This window comes from Scomber scombrus, chromosome 18 (assembly GCF_963691925.1).
Source record: "Scomber scombrus chromosome 18, fScoSco1.1, whole genome shotgun sequence".
Lineage (NCBI taxonomy): Eukaryota > Metazoa > Chordata > Actinopteri > Scombriformes > Scombridae > Scomber > Scomber scombrus.
In genome coordinates, this window is record NC_084987.1 from 8,777,999 (window position 1) to 8,793,069 (window position 15,071).

The following is a 15,071-nucleotide window of genomic DNA, read 5'->3' on the forward strand; positions in this document are numbered from 1 at the left end:
AGTACTTGTTTGAGGATGTTGGGACTTTATTATCATTCATGCAAAGGGAAGATGTAAATATAAGGAAATAGTTTTATACACTGGTGAATCAATTGTATTATACAGTAAAAATAAATCCATTGTCCCTATATGAGGACTTTTATTTTTTCAAAAACTACTCCCTGTTCAAAGACAATGTTTAGTTCTTGTAATTATCAGGTCTACTATCTATAGGGTGACCCTCTGCACCCTTTACATGCTGAGTTTAAGCTGCTTCCCTCAGGGCGAAGGTTTAGCCTTCCCAAATGCTGCACCAACAGGTATAGATATTCCTTTGTTCCATCTGCTATAGCTGCTCTTAATGGGCACAGATTGCCAGGACAAGTTGCTCTGTCTTGAATGTTGTTGGGTGTTCTGTGGGATGTATGTACCTTACCTTAACTTACTAATCCCCAATATCTAAGAGAAATTAAAAAATGCACACCAAACAAAAGCTCGGGTCTCAGGTTATAGAATACATTTTTAAAAAATCAAGAAGAGATGGTTGTATTTACGCAGTTTTCACCAGCTGGGGTCGCTCTAACCCTGATGGCTGAATCTCACAGTTTGCCGCGATACTTCCGCTTTGAAAGGTCGAGTAGACTGCTTTAAACCACCGAGTCCGCAACAAACAGCGTAGAGGAAACCACGGAGGAAAGGAAAGAGGAGAGAGAGCAAGCATTCTCCATCCTAATAGTAAGTGAGAAATTATTATATGACATACATTGAAATGATAGCGGTTCAAACGACTGTGGTGTGTGTTTTATTATTGTTATTATTATTATTATTATTATTGTTGGGGCGTCAGTTTATGTTTGAACAACAGGTGCGCTAGCTCTGCTGTTAGCAACACTTTAACGCTAAATTAACTCATATCTAAGTTAAATAACCAACTACTCCATGTCAGAAAAACTTAATATTAACCTCACTGCTGCTACTAACATGTTGTATATGTTGCTGGTAATGTTAAACTTCAACGCTTGCTCATTTTGACTAGTTAGCAATACTGTTGTGCTAACTTAAAAATAACATAAGCCTAATAAGTCAAGAGTATGTCTACGTTATTGCATTAAGCATTAGATTTCTTTCAACGATGGCCAAATAGCTGTAACACTGGAGCCATTAATCTTAGCTTTTCTGACATCTCCGGTTTTGACAGGTGAAGCTAGAGCTGTCAGAAAAATGTCGCTAAGCTAACTAATTTAGTCACCATATTAACATTTTGACTATTTATCTAATCATATTAGACAAGTAAGAATTGGATCACACTGCTTAGTTTTTGCCAGAGAGACCTGTGTTTGTTGTGTTACATTAAACGTTCATTAAATGTGCACTCTCTTGCATTGATGGAAGTGGGAGTATTGAGGCTTACTAGAGCTACTGGTCACATGCTTACTTCATAATCCACAGATAAGCCCTATGTAGTCGTTTTACAGTGGGAGGTTATGCTGCTTAGCTTTGAAGTATCCTGAGAAAATCTACACCTATTTTTGTTGTTTGTTTTAAATGATATCTATTTCAGAAGCTGCTGTTTACATACATTGGCTATTAACCTGTGCTTTAAATCTACAATAGAAATTCAGTCCATTTACACTTCCTTTTAGTTATATTGCAGTTACAATGCAAACTCTCTTGTCTGTGTAATAACATTCCTGTACTGATCATGGGATCAGCATGGGGGCAACCTGATATATATTTTTTTTCTTTTCTCCTTTTGTCACATGCCAGCTTCTCCATATATGTGTGAAACTAGCACACAACTGAGAAAGGCCTCCTTCATTAGTGACCCATGGAGAGAAAAGTGTGTTGAATGTCGAACTTCGCAGATCTGTTCATGTGTCGCAAGAGCATACTCTGATTTACAGGATGTAGTGTGTCTTCATTAAAAGTGATAATCCAGGTTTTGTGTTACTAACGGAAATATCTATGTTTTATTTCTAAAGGTTTTAGTTGAGTTACGGGTGCTGAGCACTCACATCCTTCAACAACATGGGGGAACTCTTCCGAAGCGAAGAGATGACGCTGGCTCAGCTCTTCCTCCAGTCAGAAGCTGCCTACTGCTGCGTCAGTGAGCTGGGAGAGATCGGGATGGTGCAGTTCCGTGATGTAAGTCTTTGATTGCTCTATTATCTACAGATTCTTCTCTAGGTTTACCATTTTCTGCCATCGGAGGCTCGCAAAACTGCTACCTGTAGGTCGTTGTCTGCTGAAAAAATGTGAGCGTGCCTTCTGCATCATGTTAATCATGTGCTCACAGCTGACCCCTCATTCCACGCATGAGAAAGCCCATTTCTGACAAAAACCCAGAGGGAAGCTTTCTGCTAGAACAACAGGAGGGGCTTTAACAGAGAAGGTCTTTGCTTCAACAGTGGTATCTTATTCATGTGATCACGTTAAACACTGGCATCCTTCATCAAAAAAAAATTAGAAATGATGAGATAGAAAAGAGCTTTTATTTACACTTTTCCAAACTGTTTATTTATAGACTCTTAATGCAGAATTTGAGCTCATTAGATTATTGATAACATAGAATCTTACTTTGCTGATCTAATGCACCTTACTTGGGTTGGTACGTACAATTTTTAATTTAACGTCCTTACAAACTTGACAGTCTATTCTCTGTTGTGTGACTCATGTTTCTTGTTTCTTTGTTTTTTCTCACAGTTAAATCCTGACGTGAATGTGTTCCAACGAAAGTTTGTCAATGAAGTACGACGATGTGAAGAGATGGATCGCAAACTGAGTAAGTGAGCCTTGATATTTTTTAACAGGACTGGAAGTTCTTGTTAATCATTTCCCTGAAAATAAAACTATTCCTTCTCTCTCACAGGGTTTGTGGAGAAAGAGATTAAGAAGGCGAACATCCCGATAGTTGACACGGGAGAGAACCCTGAAGTCCCTTTCCCGAGGGACATGATCGACTTGGAGGTAACTGCTCTCTTAAAGATTACAAGTGCGTTCTATCTTTTACTGCAACCCTCAGCTGACCGCACTGTTTTCTCCCTGCAGGCCACCTTTGAGAAGCTTGAGAACGAGCTGAAGGAAATAAACACCAACCAAGAAGCCCTAAAGAAGAACTTCCTGGAACTGACTGAGCTCAAGCACATTCTGCGCCGCACACAGCAGTTTTTTGATGAGGTCAGCTTGACTGTTCATGCAGGCCTTGCAAAACAATGTGCTTACGTCTTTCATTTATCTAGCGTTGCAGGGACCTTAAAGAGAAATGCGTATACAATTGTCTGTAGTTGTAACATTTGAAACCACTAAATCCAGCCTGAGAAGCAAATTCACTTTTACAAATAAAATACTAATATTTATTGATAGACTAATTAATTCATTAATATTAATGTGGCATGGGCAAGAAAAATGTTTCAGTCTAGTGGTTATACAGACTCTGCTGAAAAGCCCACTGTGTGAATTATACACAAACAAACAAACACACACACACTCACTCACAAACACAAAGGAGTACTTATTGCAGCTTGATTTGGCAAAAGGTGTGTCCACTCGTGATCTTTTATAGTTGCTCACATGGCCTTGGCCCATTTACACCGGCTATTCACATTAGTCAATATGCTGTGATGTTACTGCTGTATAATACTTTGCACAGAGTGAGCTGTGCATACACTCTTCTTCTGCCAGAGCAAAGCATTTCCTGTTGACCTTTGCTCATCATCAATTCCACTTCACTGCCTTCACAAGCAATCTGGATTTACCTCCGATGTTTAGTCATCTTTTACAATTTGTTATGAGTTTTGATTGAGATAAATCATTTAGCCAAACATGTAGCAGGTCATCCTTTAACTAGTGAAAGCCACTGTCTATTCTGGAAACTACACCTGGCCGTTGCTCTTTCTTTCTCCTGTCCAATTGTCATAACATTCAAGTAAATAACAACAATGTTTACAGGTATGTGTGTCTAGTAATGTAGTGACAATAAATGACTCTGCTGTCATTGTAGCTGATGATTTGTTAATGGACTCTTATGCAGATGGAGGACCCCAGTTTATTGGAGGAGTCATCCACCCTTCTGGACCCCAATGAGATTAATCGAGGGGCTCCTCTCAGACTGGGGTGAGTCTGTTTTTGTGGTCGTCTCTCATTTAAAAGGATTAAGCCTTTTCTTCATAGATGTCCAGTCTGTGCAGTTGAGCCATCTGTGTCTGAAATCGCAGTGTTACAACTAGCCAATCACCTCCCACACACCAGCTCAGGCTGCCCAGCTTAGTCAGGCGACAGAGGTCACCTAACACGGAAATCCTTTCAGAATTCACACTCACAAGTGTAATTCCTACTGGTGTATACTAGTGTATTTCAATGGATTTCATCGGTCTGATCAGCTCTTCCTCCAGAGGAAACCACAGAATTAATCATTATATGGTGAACCCGTGTTGTACTGTCAGAATCTGTTTAATTACATAGAGATAGTGTTGTGTTAAACATTATAATACATACATTTAATACACATATTTGATTTTTTATTGAGCAAAGATTGAAGTTGCATAATATTCACATAAAGATCATCCCAGCTGTTCAGGCAGGAAAAAATGGCTGAGGCTTTATATAATACTTGTTAGATTGGTGAGGCTATATGTGACAATTGTGACATTGCAGTTCCTTATGTTTGTTTGTTTTCCTATTAACTTCTTAAAGGCATTTCTTAGATATTTTATATGTACTAACCCAGGTAACCAGTAACAACAATTATGGAATTTGTCTATCTGTTATAGATTTGTGGCTGGAGTTATCGGAAGGGAACGTATTCCCACATTTGAGAGGATGTTGTGGAGAGTTTGCAGAGGTAATGTGTTCCTGAGGCAGGCAGACATTGAAGATCCTCTGGAGGACCCCGCTTCGGTCAGTACTGTTATACACAACTTACAATGAATAGTCTCTAAATAACTTACAAACTAATGGCTTAACACTTAGAACAAGTGGATTACAGAACTGTACTGACCAAAGTCTTGACTGTATAATTTTTCCACAGGGGGACCAGGTCCACAAGTCCGTCTTTATCATTTTCTTCCAGGGAGACCAGCTGAAGAATAGAGTGAAGAAGATCTGTGAGGGGTAAGCGATTGAGAAATATTTGTATATTCGGTGTGTTTTTGCCAGCAGATCCTTATGTGCTTCTTCATCTGCCCTCAGGTTCAGAGCAACGTTGTACCCGTGTCCAGAAACACCTCAGGAGAGGAAAGAGATGCTAGCAGGAGTGAACGCCCGCATTGAAGACCTGCAAATGGTACATGCACTAACAGAGAAAGCATCCACGCTCAGTTGACTCATTAACACTGACTAACACAAAAATTACACTTGAACCAGACAGTTCCCCTTTTTTATGTTTCTGTGTGGTCAGCCAATTTCTTTTCATTGGAAAGTGTTGGTAAAGGAATTTTCATAAGTCATGTAGTCAGTTAAAAGACAGTAACACATCCGCTCTGCACAGCTTATTATTGCCTCCAAGTCTGATATTGTGTAAGCAGTAGTGATATAAGCTCCTTTCAGCTCTATAGGAAATGTTACTTAAAATATGTAAGTAACACATGAAGGATGAGGAGTTTAATTTAAAAGCTTTTGGATTTTTGCACAGATTAATGTCTTCCAATCGAGTGAATCTTTCCACAGAAGCTACACTGTTTTTATTTTGTCTGCAGTGTTGAATTACTCCCCAGTGACTTGTTATCTAGTAGAAGGTAGAGAGGCCCCCGGGGAATCATTCTTTCCTATGTTTTTCTTTCCAAATGAGAAACGTCACTCAGACTTGCTTATCAGAGAGCTCACCTTTCTTTTACATACTACTTCAGTTTTGTTAAAGAGAGATGAATTCAAATGTTGGAGGATCATTGACAGTTATAGCTCAAGACAGATACTTAATACTTGGAATGCATCCCATACAACAATTCGATTGATTTCCTCTTACAGCTTGGGAATGTGGATCTTACACTTGTTGTTATGTGGGAGCTGAGAGCTGAATGGCATGGATGAGGAAGAATGTTGAGTTATTTGGGTAGAAATCAGTTGCGTGTGTGGGACATTAAGCCTCTCAACAGCAGACTAGACTGTGCCTATAAGCAGACAACATAGAGCTTATATTATCCAGCTATTTGCTGATCATGGAGGTTTGCTTTAAATGGCAGTCACACAGCAGCATACTTCGGACTATCCTATACCCTATATCTCTTATCGGAAAACCAAATGGATTAGATAGCCTGTTCCCTCCATATGTGACTAAAATGCTGACTGAGCATGCAACCTACCTAACTTTATGTATGATTTATGATAAATATAACTTGAACATGCAGGTTTCTTTCATACTCTAATGAACATAATTACCAGACACTAAACATTGTAGCAAGAAGTTTATGTCCCTCTTCTTTTTTTAGACTGTAACGAGGCATTTTTGCTTCGGGACTGTCACTGTAACGAGTACATTACATTACCCACAGTTTTCTATGCTGAGATTTGAACACCTCTATTCTTTTCTACCCCTAAAGGTGCTGAACCAGACAGAGGATCACAGGCAGAGGGTCTTGCAGGCTGCAGCCAAGACAGTCAGAGTGTGGTTCATCAAGGTGAGGAAGATGAAGGCCATCTACCACACGCTAAACCTCTGCAACATTGATGTGACCCAGAAGTGTCTGATTGCCGAGGTGTGGTGTCCTGTCTCCGACTTGGACTCCATCCAGTTTGCCCTGCGCAGGGGGACGGTAAGTAACTGAACACCAAGCGCTGTGTGTTTCATGGGAGCTATCCAACATTTAGTGGGTTTACTTCACATCTTAAAGACACGGACACACTCTGCATCACTTTTTTCTTTTTTTTTATTATGTTGACTTTGGTTCAAGTTAACCCTGTTTTATGTTGAATGTAGCAGAACCAGTTTGAAACTAATTGTGTCAGTGCAGAAAGAATATTCCGCCAGCAGGTTATTCAGGATTTTGTTTGTACTCAAATATCAGCTTATTTTTTACTTGTGTAAAGAACTAAAGAGTTTATCCTAAAATTGTACAAATATATGTTTTTTAAAAAAAGCTGGCTGCAACACATTTCCATGAAGACCAGGTAGAAGCTGTAATGGGTGTAGGAAGTTGAGTAGTTGAGGCTGTATGACACCATTTACACGTTAAGCTAGCCAGGTGCACACACTTCATACACAGTTCAGAGCAGAAGTAGGTATCAGATAGACTGAGAAAGCTGCAAATACCTCTCATGTCTATACTGCGCATAATCTTGTGTTGCATAACGATTAATTGTGCACTGCAGGAGAAGAGCGGCTCCACTGTGCCTTCCATCCTCAACAGGATGCAGACAAAGCAGACCCCACCCACCTATAACAAGACAAACAAGTTCACCTCAGGCTTTCAGAACATTGTGGATGCTTATGGAATCGGCAGCTACCGTGAGATTAATCCAGGTATGCACGTGCCGCACCTTTTTTTTTTTTTAACCTCTTGTCTGTCTTACCTGTCATCAGTTTTGACCTTTTATCTTAAAGCCAGTTGAGCTTTCTCCTAAAAACATCAGTCTACCCAGCTGGAGTTTTGCTGCAGCATCTTTCATTGTCCTCCATTGTCACCTTGTTGTATCACGACATGTTTCATTCATGTGTCATTTCCCCTTCCGCACCACACTCCCCTCATATGTTGCCTGCCTCCTTGTCTCTAGCTCCATACACCATCATCACCTTCCCCTTCCTATTTGCGGTTATGTTTGGTGACCTGGGCCACGGGACGCTCATGACCTGTGCTGCTCTATACCTCGTGCTAAGAGAGAGCAGGCTGATGGCCCAGAAGAACGATAATGAGGTATGGATCCCATCATGGCCATCTCACCAGCCCTACACATTCCTTATATGTGACACACACCAGCCCCTGAACTGTACATGACTCGCTGCTATGAGGTTTAAGTTTATATTTACAGAAATGCAGCTTTTCATGCTTTAAAAACGTATTTAATTTTAATTTGTCTTTGTCATCTATCTTGTTCTACATTTTTTTTCTCCTGATATTTTAATACAATTTCTAATGTTGTACCGCAGATGTTCAGCATGGTGTTTGCAGGGCGCTACATCATCCTGCTTATGGGAATCTTCTCAGTTTACACGGGCATCATTTACAACGACTGTTTCTCTAAGTCCCTCAATCTGTTTGGCTCGGGCTGGAGCGTCAGGCCTATGTTCGACCGTCGAGTGGGGGGCAACTGGACGTAAGTGTCACTGGTAAACAATGACTAACTGGAAATTTAATCCAGTGACTGCTTTAGGTGTGCTGTAACTCAAGTCTGAAAACTGATCCGTGTTTTCATCCTGTTCCTGTTCAGTGATGAAACACTCGAGGGAAACAAGATTTTGCAGTTGGACCCAGCAGTAGATGGAGTTTTCACAGGGGCTTACCCTATCGGCATTGATCCGGTGATTACCTTTCTTTGAAATCTGTGCTCTCATAATTCTGACAAGTAAAATTTTGCTTAGTGGTTACTTATTATATTCTTTCAAGCCACATTTTGGAAAGTTATTATGCATATGTTGTAAATAAATAATCAATAATGACTCATTGCTAAAAACTTATCAATGGATAGTAGAAGTAGTCACGGAAACTTGCACTTCAGCATTGTTTATCAAAGTTTAATGTTAATGTTTTTTTTTTTGCAACTGTTTTTGACCATATTGTCTCTTAGATATGGAACATTGCCACCAACAAGCTGACATTCCTGAACTCCTTCAAAATGAAGATGTCTATTGTCCTGGGAGTCATCCACATGCTGTTTGGAGTCTCTCTCAGTCTCTTCAACCACCTGTGAGATTTTTTTTATATCTCTATTTAAGTTTGCACTTCTTGTTGTATTTCCTTCTCTTTCAATTTGTATATGACTGTGACAAATTGGCTGTTTGTGTTTCTCGTCAGGTATTTCAAGAAGCCACTGAATATCTACTTGGGATTTATCCCAGAGATTATTTTCATGTCCAGTCTGTTTGGCTACCTCGCCCTTCTAATCTTCTATAAATGGTTGTCATACGATGCAAGAACCTCTAAAGATGCGCCTAGTCTCCTCATCGCCTTCATCAACATGTTCCTGTTTAACTACAGTGACCCCACTAACAAACCTCTGTACAGAGGACAGGTCAGATACACATTTTGGGTTTTACACATTATCTCTTTGTCCTGAAATGAAACACTGTGAACTAATTGTCCTTCTCTGTTTTCTGTCTTGTCTTGATTTTCTCCCCTGAATATGTAGATGGTCTTACAATCACTCTTGGTGGTCATCGCCCTGGCATGTGTTCCTTGTATGTTAATAGTGAAAACTCTGGTTCTGCGGAGACAGCATTTGTGGCGGAAAAACTTGGTAAGATAAAGCAGACCTTCTAGCATTATCAATAATTGTATTACAGACAATTTTACTAAACACAATAAGTGATTATTGACTCCTCATATTTTGTTATTTTACTTGTTTGACAGGGCACAGAAAACTTTGGAGGGATTAGGGTGGGCAACGGTCCCACTGAGGATGAGGCAGAAATCATACAGCATGACCAGCTCTCACAGCACTCTGAGGAGGAGCCTGAGGTAAAAAGAGGCATGCAGTCTTCTGCCTGACTGCATTTTCTTCCCATTGCTTCCAAAGCTAAAGTAACAGCAGACCAGCAGTTTGGTGGTAGAGGAGGAAGGAAAACGGGTTATAGGATCTACTCACATCTTTCAATAATTCACTCGCTCAGACACAGTTGTAAATAGAAACCTGTATGTTTCCACTCCTCTTGTGCCACCCACAAACATCAATTATGTATGAAGGTCCAGTTCATTACAAAAGGTTTACAAGCTCCAGTGTCTCAAATTTCTAAATTATTATTCCATTCTTAGATTATTATAAATGCTATTAAGAGATTAAATAAAGGAATGCCATTAACTTTGTTTACTTTCAAATTACTCGTTTTTTTTAGTACATCCTGCAGACCTTTAATGCTACCAGTTGTTTTACATTAAACTGATGCAGTCCCCCAACTGAATTCTGAAATGTCTTGACTGTGCTTATTAGCATAATGTTGCCATCATGTAATGTTCATCTTCTTCCCTTATTAAGCGAGTAACTGGTCTCTTTCGTTACTTTTCCCATTTACTGATGTCTGTCTGTTCTGTCTGTCCATCTGTCCATCTGTGTGCGTGTGTTGTCAATAACCAAGCGTTGCCTTTTGTCACCTGCTTTCAAGGCCCGGGAGGAGGAAGAGGTAGGACAGGAGCTCATACTGCACCTCCACCCTGCAACCTGTTCCCTGCTGTGCATGTCTTAGCAACCCTGTGTCTTTCTGCCCCTCAGCTTTTACTGTGGATGCTGTCAACCTATTCTTCCTGCTCTTAGCCGCGTCTGTGTGTGTGTGTGTGTGTGTGTGCGAATGTGTGTTTGTGTTAGTCAATGTGTGGTCGGCGTGTTTCAGGAGTCTTCTTTTTGTAACATTGGCTGCAGGGATTCCTCAAGCAGTGGGCACAGCATCTTGTTGGCCAGCGCTTCCTTACAGTTCCAGTGCTGTGCATGAAGCATCAGCAGCGCAGCTGATTTTATGGGTTCACAGGCTCCTAAGACAACAATGCTTCTTCTAATCTTGGGTGTGCTGATCTACAAATGGCTTTCCTTTTTAATTACCTGAATAATCATGCACACACAATGAACCAGGCTCCTCCCATGTGGACCTCAGGACCTGTCGTAGAGCTGTAGGTTTTCTAAATGTCCATACTGACATGCAGTTACATTTCAATATCTCTGTCCCACAGTTTAACTTTTCAGACGTGGCCGTGCACCAGGCCATCCACACTATAGAGTACTGCCTGGGTTGTATCTCCAACACTGCTTCCTATCTGAGGCTTTGGGCCCTCAGTCTGGCGCATGCACGTAAGTTACATTATACATTTTTCCTTTTATCCCTAAGGTTTGACCTTTTAAATTAAAGTATAAATATGGAAACATTTCTGAAGAGGATTGAACACCTTCCTTTTTTTTTTTTGTCTATGCAGAGTTGTCAGAGGTGCTGTGGTCCATGGTGATGCGCATCGGCCTTTCCACAACCAGCATTGGAGGGTTTTTCCTTCTCACCATAGCCTTTTTCTTCTTTGCTGTTCTCACAGTTGCAATTCTTCTCATTATGGAAGGTTTGTCAGCCTTCCTGCATGCACTGCGACTGCACTGGTAAGTTGTTTGTCTTAGTATCTGTTGCTTTCTTTCTTTGTCTCCTCAATATTGACCACAATTTCGCATAGTACCTTTTAGACACACGCACCTGTAAGTAGATGCACAAAACCACTAATTAAAAAACAAAGTGTCACATACAGAAACATTTCAAGTCTGAAGGCAGTATATGAAGGGTGAACCAAATTAACACATGCACAAAATAATGCACTTTGCACTATGATATTCAGTATTTATCCGTTTAAAAGACGTATTGAATTATATTAAAATGAACATCTATGACATAATAACATGAGCATTAATCCTAACTTAGTTTCCATACAACAAATTTGCCATTTTAAAAGAAGAGTGCTCAATGAATGCCAAATAACAACAAGCACAGTAAACTATAACTCTATAGCTCCATCTGCAGGCGAGAGCTTTTATCCCACCCAGTGGACCATTCCAGGTTGCACAGAAACAGTTTGTGAGTGATTAATACAGCAGGATATTATTTATTTCAAAGCAAAGAACCAGGACCAGTTTTTTTTTGTATTAAAAGGGTCAAATTAATATTTTAAGTGTCATAGTTTGTACTGAAGGTGTAGATCCAGTGTGGCGTAAAGAAATACAAATTTGTATTAATTGGACACAAAAAGAGTATCAGGTAGAGGAATTTATCTATTTTAAAAAACATGACATCAGATATTATCAATGTTTTTAGTAAAAGACCTACTACACTGAAAATACAGTTTCATGGACTTTCAGGACTTCATGTTTAATTCAGATAAATACAAAGTTCCGTATTTACAACAAATGATTTGATACAAATTTACAAAAACAAAATCATACAAAATTTGAGGCACACAGACCAGAATAAAAATGTTAAAAGTAGTTGAAAAGTTCCCATTTTTGCGTTTCCCCTCTAACCTCTCATGGGGGTGATTTCAACACCAGTAACACTCAGTGCAAGGGTGTGCATCTCGGCTGGGGTGTGTCCCAATTAGAAGTTATCAGATTGTGGCTTGACATCTCCCGCTCTCTTTCCTGGCTCGTGGCCTGGAACATGTCTGGCTCTCATCAGCATTGTGCTTTCCATTTTGCCACGTGTCCGGTGTGCAGAACAGACCGTGGAACGGTACCAACGAGACTTTGTTGTCTGGTCATTAATGTCTTTGTTTGGCTGGGCTGAATGTCATCCTGGTTTTATTTTGCGCTGGCACATTTACAGAGCATGCCTGTGTCGCAGTCACTCTTCTCTGTGACTGTCCTCTACACAAGAACACTTGATGATCAACTTTCACTAAACTGTATTTCTAATGATTGCATTACGAATGACAATTTTGCTGATCTTAGTAATATCTTGTTTACTATATATGCAGAAAAATGTCAGTCAGCTCAAAAATGTCATGAGATATTCGTATTTTCTAAAAGAATGAAAGTATATATCTGAAATTAAACACAAATGTGGCCTATGAAATTCTAGGATAATCGGCACAGATAAGACTCCTCATATCCATTTTGAGTTTTCTTGTGACACTGATCAGCCAACATACTGAGAAGTGTCTGAACATTTTTGCAAGAAAAAGTTACATGCACTAATTTTAAAAAAAATTAAAAAAAGAGAGAATCTCCCCTCTAGTCTACTTTCCTACACCAGACAGACTATGGAATGGCGAGTATTTGCAGCTCCTCAGTTAAAAGGTCATCCAGCCGTCACTTAGCATTGGCCTTTTTAAAAATAGAGCCTGATCATTTTCCAGAAGGGAAGAAGCTTCGGTGTCTGGTCTCAGGACCAGGTCCAGGAGCAAGGATCTAGACATGAGGGGGTGCAGGTGGGCTCTGTTACAGAGGAAGACTGGAGAGAATGGAGAGCAGGGGTCACATAGCCAGCCACAACTACTCTGCTCAGCATTACCCAAACCTGACAGTCATCACCAGTCTGTGTTGTTGTAAAAGAGGCTTCCTGATTGTTTTTTATTAATGCATCTTTATTTTCTCTGCAGGGTGGAGTTCCAAAATAAGTTTTACTCAGGCCAGGGCTTCAAATTCCTCCCCTTCACATTCGAAAGCATCCTGGATGGGAGTTTTGAAGAATGAGATCCGAGAATCAGTTTGGTGTTGAATAGAGATTTTTTTTTTGACGTCTGTCAAACTGCCAATAGTTTTAAGCTTCTCACCATTTTAAGAATCATCATCTAAATTGGGAACATCTACTCAGAAATGACTTTTCATTCATTCATTCCTCAGAAAAAGAAGCATTATCTGTAATCTGTTATGTGTCTTGTCTTAGTGAAGTCATTTGTTTTACTTGTTTGTTTTATTTAGTTTAATATTATTTATGCGATTTTGTCCTATTGTAAAACCTGCATTTTGTTTTCATATGTGGGAGTGTTGCACTGCAGATCATTATGAATTAGATCTACTATTTGTTGACAGATGCTTATTCAGAGTAAAGTGGCTTAAACATGTATTTAACTTTCTTTATATCTTTGCGTCATTGTATTCAGGTTGTCTCTTTCTCTCTGTGTCGGCATTGTTCTTTAGCACCAATCAACATCTCGTACACAGCTCAGCTCATCAGTTCGATTTCGGAAACATGCACACGCACGTTGCACATGCAGACCCCGCTATAACGCTGCAAACTGACCTCGCACACAGAGCTGTAAAAGGTCTAAAGGGAATACAATTTAACAGTTGTTTGAAAACTAAGATGAACGGACTGTTTAATCCTGTGTTGTGCTCTAACATTGCCACAAATCTCCTTTGTGTTTATTGCGCTGTTCCTGTCGGTATATGTGATAGAATGAAGGGGGATGTTCTTTAATAATCCAACATACTAAAATGATTTGACAGTATCAGCCTTTCTTATTTTTGTTGTTTCATATGCTGGTTTCACTTGTTGTTTAAAATGTTATCGTAACATTTAGAAGGGAGTACGGACAGCATACAGAAGATAGGCTCATATAGAATTCCTCCAAAATTGTGACGCACCCACATTAATCATGTGTCTCTGTGTCAATAAAGTGGTAAGAGCTGGTTTGTTTTTGGATTTATTTGTTTCCCTCTTAAAAGTTATTTTCCCAATTAGGAGATGGTTAATAAACAGAATGTGCAGGGGTGGAAGTATGTCACATAGGCTACATACAGTAGTGTTCATTATCCATTAGGTACGTCTCAATATATTAAACTAAACTAAATATTAAACATAGTTGGGAACAAGATTTTGGTCTTCACTTATTTGTAAATGACCATGCTTGACACTTGAATTTTGTTTATGCCAAAAAAACTAAAATCGTGAAACACTAGATGATTGATAAATTGCATGCGACTCCTGAAATACATGGTTAATATGATAGTTTATGTACCAGAAGTACCAAAAACAACTTATTTTCATCCAATGCGATCATCTTTAATGATCTAAACTTTGTTGGCATCTGTTCAAATAGAAACTGAACAATGGTGTAGCATTAAAACTAATTCATCCATGGAGGAATTTATTTTAATTTGTGTGTGTGTGTGTATTTGCTATTCTCACATTCTACCGGACCTGACTAATATTTTTGCACACATTTATGACGGTATGCTTTAGGACATCTCGTGGTTGCAATGACTCACAATTGTTGAAAAACCTATTTTATAGAAACTTTATAGACATTTTTTTAGTCATTGACTTCACTTTGCACTTCTCTAAACTCGCCGGTAGGGGCCGCAAGTGAGCTAGGCTAATAAGTCAGTTGCAGTCCACATTTTAGCCTTCGTCTTGGCTCAAAAACTAACATACACAGAACGTTTTGTCACATATTGAACCGGAGCATCTGTAGATTAATTCCATGCTCGATATATTATGATCTACTAAACGATATGAGATTAATAAATCCTCGTTTTTGTTAGGT

General features: G+C 39.5%; 1 protein-coding gene across 2 annotated transcripts; it reads left to right on the forward strand.

Moving 5' to 3' along the window:
- The first annotated feature begins 624 nt into the window (after positions 1-624).
- Positions 625-14,215, forward strand: atp6v0a1a (ATPase H+ transporting V0 subunit a1a). Of its 2 annotated transcripts, none has more exons than XM_062438222.1 (22): positions 625-714; positions 1,962-2,124; positions 2,683-2,761; positions 2,849-2,946; positions 3,028-3,156; positions 4,010-4,092; positions 4,749-4,875; positions 5,006-5,088; positions 5,167-5,260; positions 6,513-6,725; positions 7,282-7,432; positions 7,684-7,823; positions 8,057-8,223; positions 8,338-8,428; positions 8,695-8,813; positions 8,922-9,138; positions 9,256-9,363; positions 9,477-9,584; positions 10,199-10,243; positions 10,785-10,902; positions 11,025-11,196; positions 13,182-14,215. In XM_062438222.1, exons 2-22 carry the CDS (start codon positions 2,008-2,010, stop codon positions 13,273-13,275), a joined length of 2,553 nt encoding a protein of 850 aa, XP_062294206.1. In that variant the 5' UTR covers positions 625-714; positions 1,962-2,007; the 3' UTR covers positions 13,276-14,215. The 2 variants fall into 2 exon arrangements, with proteins under 2 accessions (XP_062294206.1, XP_062294207.1); XM_062438223.1 differs by lacking the exon at positions 625-714 and adding an exon at positions 1,780-1,819 and having other exon boundaries at positions 10,226-10,243.
- The last annotated feature ends 856 nt before the right edge of the window (positions 14,216-15,071 follow it).

Coding starts and splice junctions, on each gene's coding strand:
- atp6v0a1a (XM_062438222.1), top strand. CDS start 2,008: ATGGGGGAACTCTTCCGAAGCGAAGAGATGACGCTGGCTCAGCTCTTC. Junction 4,876..5,005: donor CTCTGGAGGACCCCGCTTCG/GTCAGTACTGTT, acceptor ATTTTTCCACAG/GGGGACCAGGTCCACAAGTC. Junction 6,726..7,281: donor TTGCCCTGCGCAGGGGGACG/GTAAGTAACTGA, acceptor TGTGCACTGCAG/GAGAAGAGCGGCTCCACTGT.